Raw genomic sequence first — 17,416 nt, 5'->3', positions numbered from 1 at the left:
ATGACAACTTATATTAACGTTTACCACAAGATAGCTATAAATAATTATTTCCTTAAAAATACCTTTCCTCACTACATAAGGTTTTAACTGCTGACAATCTTTCGTTATGGCTGTAACTGATTTTACAAAGGTATGGAAGCAGACGAAGCTGAAATCCAACGCCTTCCATTTGATTAATACTCACGTATGAGAACGATTTCTAGGTATATTTCGCTATAAGATGTTAAGTGCATATGAACTTGTTAACTAGTAACCACTGTCGATGTGTTTATATTCATTTTTTCCATAAATTAGTTCATAATTACTGAAGTATCGTATACAGATACGTAGGAAACTTGCCCTTCAGGATAGGTGGCGCCCCTACCGGCCTCAACGGGAAACGGCTTCATTAAATGACCATGCCTGAACGGAGAGTGTCCAGACCTTCTCATATTCTAAGACCGTGCTATTAAGCATAAACAGTTGACGTTGGGATGTGAACTTGAAAACTTTGACGCATCGATGCGTAATTAATGCAGGTTTACATTTAATAATAATTTTAATTTAATTAATAATAATACCTTAATCAGGATTTAATCATAGGTTACATCGTACTACCATGAATGAACAAAATTAGTTTTTGATACTTAAGCGCATAATAACGTTTTGTTATATGTAATTTTCAGTTGTGTTCTATGTTCACGGCGTTATCGTTGATGATTTGTCCTCGTCGGTTGGCAACCAAACATTTATTTACGTACCCTCAGCAACAATGCCTTTCTATCTAATGTTCTTTACATGCAGTGTTAATCGATATGAGTCGAATTCTTATTATCCAATTATGCTATAACCAGAGGCTTGCGGCGGGAATATAAGTTACGTTAAGAAACTAACATAACTTTCACGTCGAAGAGTATGCCACCATGAGTGACCTCACACGGTGTCACAAACTCTAGTAAAGCCGCAGCACAGAAACATCGAGAATTTCGTCGACGATGACGAGATTGAATGACATTCCAATTCGTCCGCTTACCTTCAATTTTGCCCATTGATAGGATGGTGATGGTCTTGATGGCTGGAACGGCCCAAGCAGCAAGATGGAAATACTGGGAGTTTGCTTCGATGGCTTCATGTCCCCACTTGAGCCCAGCGGCCAGAAACCACGTCAACGCCAAAACAACCCACCAGATAGACGAAGCCATGCTGGAAGAGAAATTGGACATGAACAGGTTAGGCGAGAAACACGACTCTGAAATTGATTTTTTTAAACTATTATAGTGTAACAAACCTCAATTGAGTAGACTACATATTTAAAAGCAAATACGCACAAAATATACCCCAACGTACATACATTATTTGTTTAAATAAAGTGATTTAGGTACTTGAAAAGAATATTATGTACATCCCCAAAACGTTTTGAAAAAATCCGTACCATGTCAAATTTTTCTAAACATTACAAAAATATTGCGCGAAAAAAATCCTAATTTCTTCCACACAATAAAATCAACGTATGAAAATATTCTCCAGGGGGTGAAATAAAAGCATCAGTAACACATAAAAATTATTACATGTTTAAAAATGTATTTATACAACGTTAATTTTGAAAATTTCTCGTCTTCGGTTGCCCTCTAATGCTAGCAGTAAACATTAGGCGGTTTATACGTGCCGAGTCCACTAACAATAAGTAAACCTCACTTCCATCAATTCTGTGCCCTAGTGAGAACTCTTGCCATGTTCTAACGTGAACACACTCAGGTCAGAAAAGTAAATCAAGATGTACAATTTACTGACATTACGTCGACAGAATGGAGAGAAAGATTGAAAACGTCCCACATGTCACACATTAATAGGAAAATCCTTTGGGAACGTAAAGAACGATACGAGGAAGAAGAGCTTTATGGAGGAGAAAGAAACTCCGCAGCTAAGGAGAAATAGGGATAAATGGAGGACTGTTGTATACCAATCTTGGGATTGCATTACTTAAGAAAAACATAATTGCAACAGTTAGTGTTATTAAAAAAAAGTTTTCTCTTGGGGTTTGACTCCCATCCGGAAAGAAATGAATTACTCGACTCATACGGATATACAATCGCGATCGCGTTTCACGTAAAGAAGTACATTGAGGACATAATTTCACAAACCGAAAACAACGCACATCCAAAATGAAAGTACATATCGCTCATCTGTAGCCCACCGAGTAACTTGTAGATGAGCATCCAAAACAAAAACAATACCAAAAAGTCATCCATGTATGAAGCTGGAAAACTTACGCCTCCACAGATATATTTATTTTACGTTTTGCAACCGAAGAATCGTCAATGAACGTCAAGGATCAAGAAATTAAAAAAAACTTGTCGGGAATTTCCTGAATCGTGAGGAAGGCATGCATACCTCGATTAAATATTAAAATAATACACGAGCCACAATATCACTGGCGCAGAAATTGTAGCTTTTGGCAGGAAAAGAAATTCAGCTTGTTAATCCAAACCTTCCCCTACTAATTGCAACAAGTTCACCTCACGGAGAGAATCCACGCCCTAATTTGGCCAACTAGGATGCCGTGAAAGAAAGCTGCACCACACACACGTCAGGTGGATTTTGAAAAGCACTCATCGTCTTCAAAGATAGGCCTCTCTGTGGACTAACGATCATGCATTCTTGTCATGCGGAAACGAAAAAAAAATGTCAGGAAGACTTATTTAATAGTAAATTCTCACGCATTGATTACTCTTCGTGTGAAAATAAACGTTGGCTAAATACATTCCGATGGAGAACAAGCAAATTGTTAGGATTTTGCACGGGAACTAATACCCATCATTATTTTTCCCAGAATAACAAATTTTACAAAATAATATTGGCGTAATGTACTACCGTCATTGAGAATTGATGAAGAAGACACGGCGACAAGGAAAAGTATGAGATTAAACAAATGATAAATTCACTGCCGACTGTAGTTCTATTAATGATGCATTAAATACCTACGATCATATGGAAGTCGAGAAAATTTTCCGTCGGTCTACCTTCTCCAGCATACTTTCCATCCAGCAGACAATATGCATACTGTAGTTAGCCGGTGACGGCGGGGTAAAGTCCTCGCCTGCCACACCGATGGTCGCGTGTTCGAGCCCCGCCCCGCCGGGGTAAGTTGTCCCTTATAACACCATAGGATGGCTACCTTCGAATAAATTTTCCTTTAACGCCTTTTTCGGTGATTCAACGGTAACTATTCCCATGGCAACGGCCGAAATCACGACGAAAATATCATGGCAACCAATTAAGTTGACCAATAACCTATTGTTGAATGAGAGAATTACAAGCGAAAAACTTCATATTAGTATTAACCTACGTCAATAATGAATGTTGTGTACACACGATAATGTGTACACACAATTTTCGGGTGGCACCAACGCTACCCAAGCGATGTCCGTCGCTTTTTCAGGGGAAACTGGATTAGTAAATACGGTTCCCTTGGGGATAAGTAATAAGATTCTCATGAAAAAGCGACCAGCGAGGTTTGTGCCACCCGAACTAGACGCGGCGACCCAGCCAAAAAAGCTTTTTTAAAACTAACATTTATTATTTTTAGTTTTGTGTGGTTATTAGACTTGCGGATACAAGGACATACCTGAAGAAATACAGCAGCATAAAGAGCAAAGTGCATCCTTCGGCCTTAGTTCCTTGGGTAATTAGAGAGGCCATCTTCAGACGCGGAGACAACTGTTCGGCGGGAGGAGGGAAAGGCGGACGACAAGCCGCCGAATCGCCGAGAGCGAATCCAGCCGCGTAGCCCAGGGCGACCGCCGCATAACATCCGGACAAGAAGATGATGGGTCTCTCCGGATAGCGAAATCGCCCGGGATCCACGGCAAACGTGAGAACCGTGGCCAAACAAGACACCAGGCACAACAGCGACCACGACCCGGTCCACAACCTGGCGAACCTCCTCTGTTCGGCCGTGAAAAACATTCCTTCGCAAGGTGCACCACAATCCCTCTCCGTCCGACCGCCAACCTTCAGGACGTAATCCAATCCTTTGGGAACCTTGAACTGCGGCGGACAAACGAAGCCGTAATCCCTTGGGGGAACGCTGGGGAAACCGAATGTGCCACTGCCGTAATCCGGTATCCCGGCTATGGTTCGGATTCCGTTCCAAACTGACGTGTCGATTCCGCCGCCCATTACACCTGGCAAATGAGGATTGTGGGGGTGATGGTTGTGCCCGGGTGATCCCACCGCGCCACCGCTGGAGCCGGCGCCAGAACTTTCAGAACTCGTCGTGTTTTCTCCCACACAGATTTCCGCAGAGCCGGATTCCGGATATTTGGCGCAGTCCAAACCTTCGGGCCACTGAAAGCCGAATTTGTTCATCAGTCCTTCGCAGCCGGAACGTGCGGAAATGCAAAGCGATCGGCAAGGCGGGATGGCTCTGTCGAGGATGGTGCAAACAGGTGCATAAACGGAACACAGGAAGAACTGAAGTTCCGTGGAACAACGCACTTTCACCAGCGGAAAAAATTGGTGAACTTCAAGGGCAGCATCTTCCTGCTTTTGGTGATTCAAAAGATTGGGCATAATGGTTTCGTTATACTGAATATCTCGGCAAAAGGGAATCGTGATGGGTTCGCAACGCCCATGGTGAGGTAAACTGTCGCGATCAGTAACACGTGCGGTACTTCCTCCGGCGCCAGATGACGAAGATGATGCCGAAGAAGGATGTGATGATGTTATGCTGATAAACATTATCAAAACACAGAGAGAAAGAGTCCTCCTAGGGCAAGACATCTTATCCCACTGCTTTAAAAACGCCATTGTTTTACGAGAAACACTAACTTAATCCAAAATTCACGGCAAGAAGAACTTCAGCACTTAACGAACACAAATGAACCCTCCGTGCATCTTCCTCTCGGCGGGCCACGAGCGAAGCATTCCAATGTTGACTTCATGAAAGTCGAAGGAATCCAGTCACACACTATTTTCTAAATCACTCCTCACACGATAATCCTTTACACCATTCAATAAACAGGCTCCTTCCAGTTACTCCAACACAAAATGCTGACAAACACACCACATGCGAAACATCAAACAACACAGAAGTTCATACACCACACACTTCCGAGACGCGCTGTAGCTCCACTACCGTTGCCACCCGTGTACTGAACTGAAACTTCTCCCAACATGGCCGACACGTCTTCCTCCCCTCTTTTGCCTCTCCTTCGGCGGGGATTTGTATAGCGCGATACTATTGGGCGGTCCTGGTGAATGCCAGCCAATAGCTGATCAGTTAACAAGATACCGCGAAAGAAATCGTATTTGAAGTTCATTGTTGAAGATATCATTTTAATTGTCAATATCCAGTGTTATGAGCGTTAGATACTATCAAATGAATTGATAAATAAAGAATTTAGAATATGAGCGGGTGAGAAGCCAACGGGTAGAAATGATATATTTTTTTACACAGAGTTAAGTATAGAAAATAACAATAGAAAACAAACGAGATCAATCAGATACTTAGTTGTGCATTTGATTTTCCACTCGATGTGAGCACAGAACGGAGACTCACTTGTATCCCTTGGCAACCAATTTTTTGTGTATTTCTTCTAACAATTAACGTTACCTAACTCTGTCGAGAAAAAATCACTTGAACCCCTTGGCTTCTCACCCCCTCACATTTCTTCCACAAACAATAAGCGAGTTTTTTTTATTCTTTATGAATTACCTGGATAATGACCATCATTTTTCTTCCCGTATTTCAAACTCTCATCTAATAATTTAATGGTCATGAGAATCGCTTAATCTTCGGAAATCTCGAATGTTAGATTTTAATAACATAACATTTTATATTTGATCAGTACAGATGAAGATATTTCAGACCTTTTAGTCCATAATCAGACGTACTCTTTCACAACACCCAATATCTTTTCTATGGCAAAAATTTAATTTGTTAATTTGTTCAGGTTTGATCTTGGGATTTCGAGGCAATGCGCATTGGCAAGCTGTCTTATGGCATTTTAAGTCCAGCAACATTTATCGCATCTTGTCCTTGGGGGCAGATTATAGTTGCTGTTTTGGGAGAGCAGTTCATTACTTAAAGCAGAATGCAATACATCATGGAGATAATGAGTCTTAAGTATGATATGCATAAACAAGTGACTTTTAGATATTCATCAATTAATTTTAAACCTTTTCGTTAATCCGGCAAAATAAAAACTTGCATTTCAAAGCCACCTTTAATAACCATCTTTTCAATTTTTCCAGAAATGACAAGGGATAGACCTCCCTTCAACAGTGGCGTAACAAGGAATATGTTTTGGCGGGTCATGAGGGGTATTAAAACCTGTGCTTCACTCTTAGTTCTGCGGGAAATCATCGCAACACGGAAAACATTTGTATGTATGCTATAAAACTTGCTTCTCATTATCTGAGGCTTTGGGGGGATATATCTCCATCACCCCCCCCCCCCAATAGTTATGCCACTGCCCCCCACATAGGTAATCATTCATTGAGCAAAAGATCTCAGTGACCCAATTAATGTCTAAATGAGCTCTCCAACCCCATTCTACTCAATCAGTGATTCAATCCTGAGGTAATCTTACAATTAGACATGTGAGTCCACGCCAAACTTAACTGAAGGTGCAAATACTATACATGAAACCCAGACTATTGATAACATAAAAAATAAGGTATTGGTAAACTAGACTAGCACTTCATTAATCGATTGATATTTTTCATTTGGAAACCATTTTATTGCATACTGAGATTTATAGAGTATTCATTATGTTTTGTTTTCCTCCTTTGTATGAAGGCTCTGATATTTCTTATTTCACACCAAACTTAATCATTTGATTTCCCTTGGATACAACTATTTCTCATTATTTCTCTTCAAATCCTAACTTCAGCAGCAAGTATGTGATTCTCTTCGTGCTCAAAACAACTCATACATGGCAAAAATAAATGAAAAATTATCCTCTATTCCTATAATTGCAATTCTCTACGTAGTCTCCATTTAAAGCTTTATTAGTAGCTTCCTTGTTTAGTTTTTGCTAGTCTGTAATTTTCCTTGTGCCTATGAAACTCTATCCTAAATTTTTAACAATTCATGACACCTTATCTAGGATTATCAAAGTAAAATAAGAAGATACACCAATGAAATGATACTCAGTATTAAAATATGATATGGGATTTAAAAATAAATATTGTTTATTTTCCATACGTATTTACAAAAAGTCTCCTCATTCCTTGTTGCCTTTGGCTGTGGACGAATTCAAGTGACCATAAAGTACTGTCTCTAAAAACGTCATTTCATGAGTATTTTAAAATTAAATGGAGAGTATGCAGGTGTGTTTTCACATGGAGGTTTCATATGAATCTTCTTCACTCTCCGATAAATGTTTCATTGGCTTCCTGACTGAGCTACCAGAGGATATACTACCTCCTGGTATACCCCAAGAAGCATTCTGTACTCTTGATGCAAATGGAGATGGAAAGTCAGGTGGATAGTTTTTCAATGAAGTTGGACTGTGTGCAGTTGCCGTTGATCCTAGAAAAGAGAAAAAATATCTTACTTGGGGTGTCCATTCTCCGCCACATCATCAACTGCTTGCCTGCTTGCTGGTGGGTCCTAAAAACCAAAGCTATCTGCATCTCCTCCCTCTTTCTTTCCCCCTGACTTCTGTTCATCCTAGCTCCTTTCTATAACTTTCACCCTTAGTCTCCCTCATCCATTTTCCCCTTCCACTGTTCCCCTGACTTTTGCATTTAAAATTTCCTTTCCTCTTAACCCTTTAGCGCTGAGAGCGTCAAGATTTTGCTGCCACTGTGTGCAGGGCATGAACGGGGAAGATATTTTTCCTTCGACCCCGGGCGTGTCTAGCAGGTAGTGGACCAGTGGCGCCTACTCTATGGGGCCAGAGGGGGCCTGAGCCCCCTTAAAAATTTGTTATGGGTGTAAGGAAAAAATGTGACTGGCTTGTCGATTTTCCCTGGAGTGTCCAGATTCGAGTTATCAGGGTTCTAATGTTGATCATAAATTATAAAATTTCCTGGGGCAAGATCCCCGGTTTGGGCCCCCCAATATTTATTGTAAGTCGGCACCCCTGTAGTGGACCCTCAATATATAAGAAAGAGAGACCATTTAGTTCAAATAAGTTTCCCCGGCTAATGGACAACAGCAAGCTAAATACCGTATATGTATGAATATAGTCCCCCCTTTTTTCCAAAAATGTCTGTGGTAAAAGTAAAGGGGGGGACTATATTCAAACGCATTTTTTTAACTTTTCCCGAAACTGAAGCCTCAAAATTAGGGGGGGGGGACTATATTCAGAGGGGGACTATATTTGGAGAAATACCGTAAATTCCTAGGAAATGCAAGGATTCGTCGGAATTATTTTCATCGTGAATGCACCGCAGAGAGCAGGGATATGTCTCTCTCGAAGAAGGGATAATCTGGGTAGCGCTCCCTGTGGTGAGGGTACCCAGTCCTCGACAGACACCTTTGTGCTCTCTGGCACTCTATGTTTGGCCGAGTTCAAGCAACCGCGGAAAGGACGGCAATAAAATCTTAAGGAAAGGCTACCAGTGGGAAGAAAATGTGGTCAAACGTTTTCTCCTCACTCACCATGCAGACTGTTCGAAAACGTTCCAGCAGCCTAAGGGTTAAAATATGCTTAATCCAATCACCCTCTCTCTGCTCTATAGCTATCAATAATATTATTTCATCCTCAACTCTTTGCAGCACCTCCTAATTTTCCACTTTATCTATTTCCCCTGTCAAACTCTCCATCCTCTTCCGCACCCTCTTCAAAAGCATGATCCCATCTTTTTCTGTTCTTCCCAAGGTCCACGTTTCAAATCCATACAAGAATACACTCCACATACATCATTTTGCTGATCTCTTCCTCAGTTCTATGTCCACACTGTGACCAAACACCTACATCTTCTTATTAAAAGACTCCTTTCCCATGACCATTATTAACTTGATCTCCTACCCACTTCATACTCCATAAAATTCTATCAAAATATTGACACTAACCCTCGTATAGTCCTGTTCTGAGGATACATTTGTCTTTGTAACTTTTTTTTATCCACATTCAAAACCATCCAGCATTCCTCAAGTCTTACTTCAATTATGCTATCTTGACATGAATAGAGTTGCATGCACACAGGATTCACATGAAAGCGATAAGGATGGCTTTTTGATACATGTATCAGTCCCAATAGCTCACAGAGAGCAACTGACACAATTTCATAATTTTGGCCCAGGTTTTTCATGCTACGTATTATTCACAGTTACGATTCTTTAGAATGAATCAAGTTTCAGTATTTGTTTGCATATGTAGGTACATGTTAACACGCTGCATTTATTTTACTGCTAAAAGTGACAATTTCTGCACTGGGGATATTTTGGCTCATGTTCTTATCGTGGACTCAAAAACATGATTAGATAGACAACTTTGATGATGCATGAAGTGTGCTAGCATAACTGCTGGAGTGAGGAATTAAAATCTTTTAAGCCCAGTTTTTTCTATCATGCAATGATTAAAATAATATATTTTAAGAATGAATAGAGTTTCACATGCCTGTGATTCATTTGATGGGAACAAGGACCCCTTTTTAAATCCCGAGTTGTGATGGCACCTTTAATCTCAAATTTGTAAAACATTTAACTGAGCAATAATAACAATTCATGAATTTATCAGGTTTGAATTATTGTCAGCAAAGATATGGCAAAAAATTATTTTTAAGGCATTGGACATAGCTAATTAACCTAAAAAAATTAAATCTTACACTTAGATTAATTTTATTTATCATTGAATTTATATCAAATGAAAAATTGAATAAATTAATTCACAAAGGTTAAAATCATCTATGTCTGCCATAGGTAATTAAAATGTATATATCAACAGAAATTAGCAAATTTGAAGAAATTATATGACACTGGACACTGCAAAGTATTATACAAACTACCTATTACATTATTAATGGATGCGTGGGACAAGAAAATGTGGCACCCACGAATGCCACGAAATAAATGTATCTGATTTAACAGCATAAATTTACCATAAATGCATATTGATTGCTATGGGAAAACATCTAGCATTGTAAACCTCAGCAAAAATGCCGAGGGCATTAACCTGGGAAATACATAATGGGGATAGCATTCGCACAGTGACCTGGAAAGCCAGAGTTCCAAGATTCGATCGGCTTCAGGGGTATCTCTCCCATGGCAATCAAAGTGAGTTTCACCACCACTCATGTGCCAAGTTTAAGAAAGATACCATATTCACTGTCAAGCATGGTGTTAGTGCTTGAATCAGTGGCGGATACATTTGGGGGGCAGAGGGGGCACGTGTAAATTTTTTATATCATAAGATAGCATTGTCTAATATAAGCATATAATCAGATTAAATAACTATCTTAAATCTTGCATGTAACTAAATTATTTTTCATCATGATAAAAGTATAGGAAGTCAAAATATCTTTTGTGCCTCCCCCCTTAAGTTTTTTCTGTATCCGTTACTGGCTTGAATAGGGTTCTCTTTAGGGTTGCAGCTTCTTGGAAGCCTATATTCCCTTGAGTTGCAATCCTCGATGGACCACAAAGGCCTGATGCATGGCACCGTAAACTGCTGTAAAATTTCCATGAGAATAAAGGAACCAGGATTGCATAGTGGTCTGCAGAGAGGCCCAGATAGAGTAAAGATAAATAGCGCCATTGCCACTCCCAAGAATGTTGTCCGTGGAAATTAATGTCAACTCCACCACTGTTCACACAGCAGGCTTTACATATTCTACTCAGTCCACTATTAATGGGTGGTGGATTAGGGGAATGGTAGATTCACATGGAGGGATTGAATTTGAATAAATAATGGTATAAATAGTAAAGCACTTACAATTAAAATGTAAGTTTCCTTGGATATCACACAATTGCTTATACCACTTCTTTTTTACAGAGCACGACCCGATTTCGATGAACTATCATCGTCTTCAGGTGCGAATTTGCCTAAACTTATAATGGAATACCGCAAGGTTAATCATGAGTTAGAGAAATTTAATTTAAATGTATCCACTCACCTTTGGATAATGATTTGGATATTGATTTGCGTCTTTCAGCCTCCTCATTTAAAATTTGTTTAGCTGTTTTTAAACTTTGGAAAGTGCTCCCACGTGTTGAAAATCTCCTGCCCAATTTTGATTGACCTGTATTGACATAAGAAAATTGAGCAATAAAAGTATAATTTAGAGAAATGGAATGGATAAGTGGCAATTTTAAAATGTAAATGCATTTTTTAAATGTAGTTCCCTTGCAATACATACGTCACCTTGGCAAGGAATAAATAAACCTATGTATTAAATCAATGATCAAATTCAGAAATGATGGTATCTTGGCAAAGGAAACTTTTGTTCCACTTTGAAAATATGTACATATGTATGTAACTGTATTTGCACGTGGCTTAGCATGACCATATTTCAAAGTAATAAAACTACAAAGTATTCTGCTGATCACATGTCTTTGCTCACATGAAAACAAAGGACAACACAGTAAAACACATGAAAACACCATAAGACATTAAGTATTTTAATTACTCCTCTCCCATTAATAAAACAGTTTTAACACGCAGAGATGAAACTTATGAGTGCGGTGGGACCAAAAATTCCTAGGGCATTAACCTGGGGAGGTGGAGCAGTTCAAAACCCCCCCTGAAATGCGGGAAAGATATGGACTTTCACGTACCCCATCCAAGTGAAATCCCCCAAAATACATTCTCCTCCAAAATCACCCTGAAAAATTTTTCTTGCAGCACCATTCCCAAGCAGCAATCAATATCGCTACAACGTCCAGATGACATTGTCTTCATTAACATATGACATCCACACAATATCCATGTTAAACCAATTAACATTGAATGGAAATCTGTCAGATATGGAAAGGACCCGCCCAACAATATTACAACAATGTCCAACAGTGGACATGGAGGTCCATATGACCACATCTCTTTGAAATCTTCGCAGCGTCTTACGCGTAGATAATGCGTGTGCTTATTATGGTTTTTGGTTATCCCCAGACATTCAAACTGAACATTTGTGCTCTTCAATTCTATACAGAACATTTACTACCCAAGGATACTGTTTGATATAACAATTTTTTAATATCACAGATATCACAGCTTGGATAGCTATGAATCATAACTTTTACAACTTTTCTTGGATGTTACAACTTGGATATCTATGTAATGTTGTCAAAATATCCATCATGAAATAACAACGTGTTTTGGATACATCAACCTGATTTAGATATCCAATGGATATTGCCTGCTGCTTTGGTTGCCAAGGTTAAGGAATAAAACTTACCTAGGCGTGCTGGATTAATAGATTCAATTCGTTTCCTGAAGGCAACATCATGAGAATCAATGGGTCTGGCCAGCTTGATCCTGTTATCTTCTATGCGTATAACTGTAGGTCTACGGCGAGTGAAATCAGATTTTCCTTTCTTCTTGGGTCCTCCATCGTCCTCCTCCATATCATCATTAGCTCCCTTCAATTTTTGGGCTTCACGTGCCATATTCACAGCTTCTGTGACAACCTGTTGCTCAGTGGTGCTGACCTATAAAGTATGCCAACAAGATATCCTCTCTTTGAAGTGCATAAACTATAATTCATAGTCTCCTTTATCAATACGTATGGAGCTTTAATTAGGAATGAGGGGAAAGCTCTCACCTGTGATTGGATAGGGTGACATAAGGTCTGCATTATAGCAGATATGTTTTGTTTTTTAATTTTGTAATATGTGAGCATCAGGGTGGATTTTTAAATAATTCAAAATTTCTAGTTCTCTACCATTTAATACAATCAACACAGAACCAAGTTAGAAGAAATCAGAATTAGATTGATTTTTGACAACGCACGGTTGCTAGATCCCAAATGAACGCAAAATGTATGATCGAAACCATGTAAAAAGGGAAATAACCTCGTGCAAGAGCAGAGAAAAGAATATTTGACCGATCAGTTATATCATATATTATATCGTATATTCTCGAGAAATAGGATTCGTTGATTGATGTGGTCCATAATCAGTTTGGACGTCAATTAGCGTGCTCCGTGGTGAATGCCTTCAACGATAAACATACCTAATGCTGATACACAGCAAATAGTATGTATTCATCTTATATTGCTCTCAGGGCATCAGTGTAATCTATTTGTTTCTGCCTTAATAAATAAAAAATATGCTATTTTAAGAGAATTTTGTAGTCTGTAAAATGACAAGTTTCGGTCTTACTTGAAATTAACAGCTACAAGTCTAGCTAAAGTTTCTAGCTAGCCTGACATTGAGATTAATCTTCACTTCCTGCTTTAGTTCACTTATGGCGACTCCCATCAATTTCCTTTTACATGCAAATGATCTTAAAATATTTCTCTGAGTTCCAACCAAAAATAAAGCATTGTCTTGCAGAAAAATCTCATATATGTTTCCCAATGGTGTTTGAAAAATTGTATGTGCCTTAAATAAGGAAAGTGTTTTGAAATGACCAGCTGCAGAGGTCGTCCATCAGTCTCCTATGATTACTCATGTTCTATGCAGCATCAGACGATTGTTTTTATTCCAAAAACTTCTTTATTTTCTTTTAACTGTGGCATTACGTCGTTAAATCTTCGAGATTGTGAACGTAAGCCCCAGACACAGGAAACTCCAATCATCTGTCACAAGCTGGTTGAGGGAAAGAATCCACAAACAAGAATAAACAGTACTCAAGAAACAACTGTCACAAATTTACGAGTTATTTTCAATCAATGTCTATTAGAAGTGGAAATATTCAAAATCAGAATTATTATAGAAAACAATGATGATAACTAATGATCCCATAGGAAACATTACCAAAGAATAAATATAAGCTGTATAATTTTGCAGAAATCACCCATCTCTGCCAAGCCATCTATCCACCGCGAGCGCCGAAGCAAGAGAGAGTTTGCCAACCTCCGAAACGTGTCAGGGTGGAGGGGAGGGAATTTGCAAAGGGGTGTAGGGGGAATAGGGGGATGTTCAAATCAGCTGTAAATCTGCCGGTAGGCGCCCCTGCTGACTGGTACCACTGCAAAACGTCCGTCATCCAAGCCGGGGTTGGGGGAGAACCGTGTACCGCCGGATTTTCTCTCATCGATCTCCTGGGTTGGAGACATAACCAAGTGGGGTGATAGTTGGTAGAGGCAAGTCATTGGAATTCATGGAGGGGAAAGACATAGTGGGGTGAGGTGTCGGAGGGAGAGAGAGTTGTGATAGGACAAGTGGAGTACTTCTCACTCCAAACTGCATACTTATGCCTCAGCACCCATTTCCCCTTGATTGCCAAGTAGTAGGTATTCCTCCGCCGTACTACCTATATAAGTCTTGATCTCCAGGTATGGCTGGTTCAGAGGCTGGTTTTGGAGGCTGATTTCAGAGGCTGATTTTGGAGAGCAGATTTCGGAGACAAGAGTTCTGAGACTTACAGTCTCCGAGCCTTTGAGTTGAAGGGCCTTTGCGGGAAAATCCTTTGCGTGAAAAACCTTCTCCCGCTAAAGACTTTTTGCGCTAAGTTATGTGGATAAGTTTGGAGGAATTTCTGGGGGGAGGAACCAGAATTTGAGGGAGGGGGTACACTAAAAAATGCCACAAAACTGAGGTTTTCTTTTTTGTCTCACTCCATGAAGCAACTTTTCCTTTTCCTCCTCAACCATCTCCCTTTTCTTCCATAAACAACTCCCTGACAACATTAAATAACAGCACTGTGATGGCCACATTTACTACATAACTTGATTACTTGATTTCCCCTTTGAATTTTTATTTCAATGTTTTGTATTATTGTGCTTGCATTTGCATACTTCGTCATTGATTATTTTTCATTTTGAGTTTCTTAGGAAATTGTTTTTTTCTAAGGGAATTGTTTTCTTTAGTACATATTGTATTTTGATTTCTTTTCTTTTTTTTATTTTGTAAAGGCTCTGCTACTACCAACAGGGGTGATGTGGTGGCCACACTTAGAGGGAAAACGCATAACGGCCCTCAGCTGTCAGCGATGGCAGATGGCAAGCCAAGGTGGAACTAAGGAGTTGCAAACCCAAATGCAAACCAGAGCTCAGACGAGGAACACCCGAGCACCATAGCGTCAGCACGCCAGTCTGCCATTACCGCGTCGCTTATCTTCCAATTCCGTTTCGGCAGCCGCAACGTTTGTGCAGCCAATAAACTTATATTCTCAGTGTAATACTCTTATTTAATTAGCGTAACCTACCACCAATCTCGATACACAAAAAGCATTTAAATATCAAAAGTTACATCTAGGAACCTAACACCAATTAAGGGTACCTTGGGCTGTTGGGGTTGTCAAAGAATATCATTCCTGGGAGCACGGCATGGTATAACCTCCAAAATGACTTATTCTCAATTGCCATCAATTTAAAAAAAAAATGCATCCACTTGTTTTTATTTCAATCAAAGAGAGGATTTCCATCCCAAGATTCTCAAACCCAATGCGGTCAGCATAAATGCATACCCAATGCTCTACCACGCTCCACAAAAATGATTCACAGTCATTGAATTTTATGTCTAAATAAACTTGCTTTAGAAAAATTTAGTAAAAGGCACATTTTATCACTCATTTCCAAGATATATCAAAACTTTTAATCTCGGAAATATTTTCTTAATTTAAAACTAAAGGGCTGCAGCTCTGACTTTCGAGCAATGTCTAAAAATATGCATGATTGTATGTACTTACTGTTTTGCAAAAGTAGAAGTTCAAGTCAGTCGATGCCAACAAATGAGAAAATGTTCCAAGACGATGGATGCACATCGCAATAAATTGCACAATCAGAATGAATCCAAAAAAGAGCACAAACACCAGTCCGATTGGTTCAAGTTTCTTGTAATCTCTGAAGATTCGGACCTCATTCTGTTCCATGGTCAATAGAGAAAGCAAAAAGGTATAAGTAGGAATATCAAATTATTAAAGGCAATGTAATTATCATCATCATGTTTAGCATCTTCTTCTGGGGCCCTGGACCCAATTCTAAAATAATGTTCAAAATTCAAGAGAGGACACTGTTTCTCTTAGGTAAAATGCCTGCTTATGCCCCTTGTTGCCCCCTATTTCCGAAATTTAGTATAGGTATCACCTCTCCCACGTGTACATGTATGCTGCAATAGGGTAGTTTCATTCATCAAAGAAAACGAAAGGCATTGATTGCGATTCATTACCCACTATTAGTGTATTCATAACATAAAAATTATATGGTTTTAGAAATCCCAGTTTAGATGAATTTTAATGGTCAAATTTAACCTCATTTGAAAAAGGCCAGATTGGCGCCCATGTGATGCCACTCCACGTGACATCACAGGGACCCAGATGCTGTACAAGTAGTCAGGAGTTTTACATCGTCTGAGATGCATGAGGCACAGAGCTCAGGGAAACATCGCTTAATAATCACCTATTAAAATTGCGTGTGGTCGGAAAATTTCCTTTGTTTCATAGGGCATTAATAATCCTTATTTAAGCCAAGCGCTACCTGCTAGCAGGGTACTCTGCTACCTGCTAGCAGCCTGCATCCTATCGGTGCTCATATCTTTGCACCAAGGTGGCCTCACAAAGTGGCAGCCAGAACCACAGTGACGTCACACGGGCTTTTCCCAGCATTCATACTTAGCTGTCGCATTTTCACGCGCTTAAAAATGTTTCACTTTTCATTTAATCACTAAAAATATATATTGCCACTTAAAAATCTAAAAGCGTGAAATGTTTACTCCAGGAGTAATAATCTTTTGATTTAGGTAATAAAAGAAATAGGAAACCACCCTATTGTTTGTGCAAAAAAGAATATTTCTAATTATGCCACCAATGACAATTATCATTGTTATTATATGTACTAGGAGTGCTACAAGCCTCCGCCAAACATTTATGAGAACTAAAATCTTGAGTTATGCCCCATGGCACATGGACCTATTGTTATTTAATAAACTTCCACTGGAAGTTAAGTCGATAGTTAAGACTATGTCCCTTTTCAAGTGCAAGCTCCATGAGTTTCTTTTGAAACACTTATTTTATCCTGTGGATGAATTTCTTCATATGCAGTGGCGCCGACTCCATGGGGCCTGGGGGGGGCCGAATCCCCCCATAAGTTCGTTACAGATGTGAGGAAAAAATGTTTCAGGCTTGTCGATCTTCCCCGAAAGGTCCAGATATCGAGATTCAAGTGATCTGGGTTCTAATGTTGATCATATGACTCTTCTAAAATATTTAAAAACCTAAAATTCACTACTTATAAAATTTACCAGGGCAAGGTCCCCGGTTGGGGACCCCCCAATTTTTTTTGTAAGTCGGCACCCCTGTTCATATGTTAAATTTTTTTTATTTTAATATTTGTACTGTTTTTGTACCTTACTCACTACTTGATGTGTCCTATATTTTTATAA

At 39.4% G+C, this 17,416-nt stretch overlaps 2 protein-coding genes and 1 long non-coding RNA gene across 3 annotated transcripts in view; 1 reads left to right on the top strand and 2 right to left on the bottom strand.

Moving 5' to 3' along the window:
- Positions 1-5,137, bottom strand: part of LOC124169721 (frizzled-2-like) — a 468,711-nt gene extending 463,574 nt beyond the window's left edge. The window contains exons 1-2 of the mRNA XM_046548409.1: positions 3,605-5,137; positions 1,013-1,182 (exon numbers count right to left, since the gene is read on the bottom strand). Coding sequence (XP_046404365.1) covers positions 1,013-1,182; positions 3,605-4,788 — 1,354 coding nt within the window. The 5' untranslated portion in view covers positions 4,789-5,137. The remainder of the gene's footprint in view (positions 1-1,012; positions 1,183-3,604) is intronic.
- LOC124169722 lies at positions 1,121-15,823 on the top strand. The gene is made up of 2 exons (XR_006867216.1): positions 1,121-1,208; positions 14,950-15,823. It is a non-coding gene; the product is annotated as an uncharacterized LOC124169722 (long non-coding RNA).
- The window catches only part of LOC124169720 (chitin synthase chs-2-like), a 102,441-nt gene continuing 92,178 nt past the window's right edge, over positions 7,154-17,416 (bottom strand). Inside the window, exons 21-24 of the mRNA XM_046548408.1 lie at positions 15,726-15,899; positions 12,328-12,580; positions 11,050-11,175; positions 7,154-7,516 (exon numbers count right to left, since the gene is read on the bottom strand). Of these exons, the coding sequence (XP_046404364.1) occupies positions 7,323-7,516; positions 11,050-11,175; positions 12,328-12,580; positions 15,726-15,899 (747 nt within the window). The 3' untranslated portion in view covers positions 7,154-7,322. The remainder of the gene's footprint in view (positions 7,517-11,049; positions 11,176-12,327; positions 12,581-15,725; positions 15,900-17,416) is intronic.

The sequence above is a fragment of the Ischnura elegans genome, chromosome 12, assembly GCF_921293095.1.
Source record: "Ischnura elegans chromosome 12, ioIscEleg1.1, whole genome shotgun sequence".
NCBI classification, from domain to species: Eukaryota; Metazoa; Arthropoda; class Insecta; order Odonata; family Coenagrionidae; genus Ischnura; species Ischnura elegans.
This window is presented reverse-complemented; position numbering and strand designations above follow the sequence as displayed.